The 3,377-nt window shown below is 44.6% G+C and overlaps 1 protein-coding gene across 1 annotated transcript in view; it reads right to left on the reverse strand.

Annotated features, from left to right (window-relative positions):
• LOC104128058 (neurabin-1) overlaps positions 1-2,978 on the reverse strand; it is a 40,905-nt gene extending 37,927 nt beyond the window's left edge. Inside the window, exon 1 of the mRNA XM_035896174.1 lies at positions 1,362-2,978. Within this exon, the coding sequence (XP_035752067.1) occupies positions 1,362-2,978 (1,617 nt within the window). The remainder of the gene's footprint in view (positions 1-1,361) is intronic.
• Positions 2,979-3,377: the final 399 nt, after the last annotated feature.

Raw genomic sequence — 3,377 nt, forward strand, 5'->3', positions numbered from 1 at the left:
AACGATCAGTTAAACCCTGCTTACAGCAGGAAACCAAATGCACACACATTTACAGTAGACTATACATGGCACTTTCCTCAGATACTCAGTGCACAAATGTGAGTGGAAATGGACTGATGCCCCTCAGGCTCTCTCGCAGCCCTCACCAGACTCGTTACGCAGTTTCCAATAGTGGCACTCCCCCTCTCAGCGCTCCAGGTCACCACTAAAGCAGCATCTACTACAAGAAAGCCATATAAAGTCAGCCTGTCTATGGAGAGACTATAAAACAACCCACATGCAACAAAACTCATATTTTGCCACACCCAAAACATTTTCTGGGGTACAGCACTGGAATGTGTTTAGCAAACTGGGAAATTACAGCCCTCTGCTGCAGGAAGTACAGGAGTCAACAGAATTTTTGCATCCCTCTGATCAGTAAAAGTGAGTCCTGACTCTGTACAAAAAAAAGTGTTAGAATAGTTTATTAAAGATGCTGGTTTTCATTCATGTAATAGTAGAAGAAATGTATGTTTGAGGAAGCCCAGACAGTTTCCCATTCCATTCTGGTCTTCATCTCCCAATTCTCCTCCCAAACTTTCAGAGGGACTACAATAATTGAAGTCTGCTATGGGTAAACACAGTTTGAGCTGTAGAATGACTTACTTTGTGGGTGGTTTTGGTGAGGGAAGATCAGACACCTAAATATTTTTAATTTGTTAGTGTTGTAACTTAGACTACTCCTCATTATCCAGTCTGCCCTGTAACTTCTACTTCCACAACTACCTAACTCCAAAATGCTCATGTTAACACTCCTACAGTATGTTCACCAAGCCAGTACTTAAAAAAAAAAAAAAAAAAAAAAAGGTTATTATTAGAGAGAACTCTAAAATCTTAAACAGGAACCAGTAATTTGATATTTTCTCACAGTTAATTCTGAAAACAAGTCTGAAGGTTTGCTATGGGTTTTTTGTTGTTTTGAGTTTTTTTAAACTTTTCTACAAAAAGTAAAACTGAAAAATTCTTCTTAATGCAATGCCTCAATTTTAAATAAATGAAGGCAAGTATTAAGGGTCACAAGTTTGCATCTACTCCTAAAAGTCTGGTGTTCCTGAAAGCATCCGGTAAGCAAATCCTCACGTTTCACTACGCTGGCTATCTTAGGAAGCTGCTGTGATTCAGAAATTACTTGTGACTAATTTGTAACTTCTCTCTTGTTCAGAAAATTTGTAACTTCTCCCTTACTCAGTTTTTCATAAAAGCCATGAACCTACACTTTTCTAAGTGTTTATAGAGCTTTGATAAGAAATCCCCAAAAATCATTTCCTGGATATTTTTGACTGCAAAACAACAAAAAATAAAGAAAATTCAAATGTACTTACCTTGATAGGAGCTGTTGAGAACTTGACTTTTCGGTCTGGCTCAGGATCTTCCTCTTCAGAAAGTCCAGGAAACTCCTCATATTCACTGTCATACATATACTCCTCCTCCTCCTCTCCCTCCAAAATTTCTTTGCCTTCAGGCCCTTGGTTTTCTGGTTCTATATCCCTGTAATCATCAAAAGCTGCATTCTCTATTCCAAAAGCACTGAAGTTCTCGCTCTGCTTTTCCACCACTTGCTCTTCTTCTTCAATATCCCTTTCCTGCTCTAGAATATCCTGATCTCGTGTAACTGGACCATCTTTCACAGACATGCCATCTTTTTCTTCTTCCTGATTGGTCTCACTGCCTTCCGTAAACTCTTCTACCACCTCCAAGGAATAGTCGCTCCTCTTCCCTTCTTGCACTGGATGTTGGAGCACCTGATCCTCTTGAACAACATGATCTGTCTCCAAACCTTCTTTTTCATGCCCTGAGGTGTCATTTTGTGCAACCAGCTCTGCACAAGTCCCCTCCATGGGGGAAACGTGGGAGAGAACACTATCTGATCTCCACTGAGCCTCCTGACCAGGCATACTGCCCATACCCCACAGGCTTTTCTCAAGTACCAGTTGCTGTCCTTTGTCTTTTCCAAGTGCCTCGCTTAGCTCATCTCCGAGGATCACAGGCTCTTTGGTGGACACAGCCTTCTCGGGACATCCTTCAGCAACAGCAGATGAATCCAAACTGTGGTGACCTCTCAAAGGGTCCTGATTTGGAGGACTATAATTTTTGGAAATTTCTTTGGATTCTTCAGTATCACTGTCACCCAGAAAGCTTTCCAGCCTCCTAGAAATAGGCCCTGCATTCAGGAAGGAGCATTTGGAACCACTATTGGGATGTTGCTGCTTCAACTCCTCGTTACCTTGATTTTCAACTTTCTCCAGCGCAACTGGAAGACTCGCTTCTGTATTAAAACTGAAGTGGTCCACCACATTGCTGCAATCAGAAGCTGAACCGTGTCTCCTCTTATCCTCACTTCTTTCACATTTGCTGGGGGAGTATCTGTCCACTGAGCTCTGTTGTTTTATATTTCTCTCAAATAGTTTCCTGGTCTCCGAAAATTTTTCTGCCAGGGCAACTTTATCCAAGTCTGCCTCATCGCTGCTACGGATGACCTTGTCGGCAGCAGAAGGCACAGACAGTGAATCCACAGGACTGCCGCAGGGGCTGGTACTTGTATTAAGAAGATTATTTTTTTGGACAATGAGGAAAGATGGGCTACCTGGAGAAGGTCCGTACTCTGCTGCTGTGGCCCGGCTGATTAATTTGGTCTCTGCAGGTGGACTGCTTTCACAAGAGGGTGTGGAAGAAGAGCTTCCCATTTGCAGAAACATATTTTTGATCTTGTGTACTCTATTGCCATAAGTGGCAGCTCTACCTCGACTGTGTGGGTCATTTCCCCCTCCGTTGGAAGAGGTGCTCAGCTTCTGATGCAAGCCGGTTTTGTTGGAAGCATTTTCAGGATTGTTTGCGCCATCAAAAGAGCATTTGATAGCATGGAAATCAGATTTATAGGCATTTCGGTGTGGAGAAGCACTTCTTAAAGTCCTTTCCCCTTTGCCTTCGGTTTTCATCATCGTCAAAGAGAAAGCTCCCTTGACTCCTGAAGAAAAATGGCAAGGATGACTCCCAGGAAGCTTCTGCTCTCCAGCACCAGGCAGAGCAGATCCCACAGGAGATCAGAAAAGCAGCCTTTCGGTCGGCCAGCCTCCCCGCTCGCGTGTAAATGGAGTGCAGGGGAGCGTACGCGGAGAGAAAGAAATCACAGCGCGTTACGCGGCCGCACCGGGCATTATCCCCAGCGCGGACGGCGGTATCCGGAGAGCCATCTGCAGAGAGACAGACAGAGAGTTTTCATTAACTCGCGGCCTCGCCGGCGTGTGACACGAATCTGAAAGTCGGGGTGGGAATCGCCGCCCGAGACCTCCCCGCGGGATAAAGCCCATTGTGTCCGCCGGGACGCCCGGCCCCAGCTG

This window comes from Egretta garzetta, unplaced genomic scaffold (genome assembly GCF_000687185.1).
Source record: "Egretta garzetta isolate BGI_Z169 unplaced genomic scaffold, ASM68718v1 scaffold16, whole genome shotgun sequence".
In the NCBI taxonomy this organism is placed as follows: Eukaryota; Metazoa; Chordata; class Aves; order Pelecaniformes; family Ardeidae; genus Egretta; species Egretta garzetta.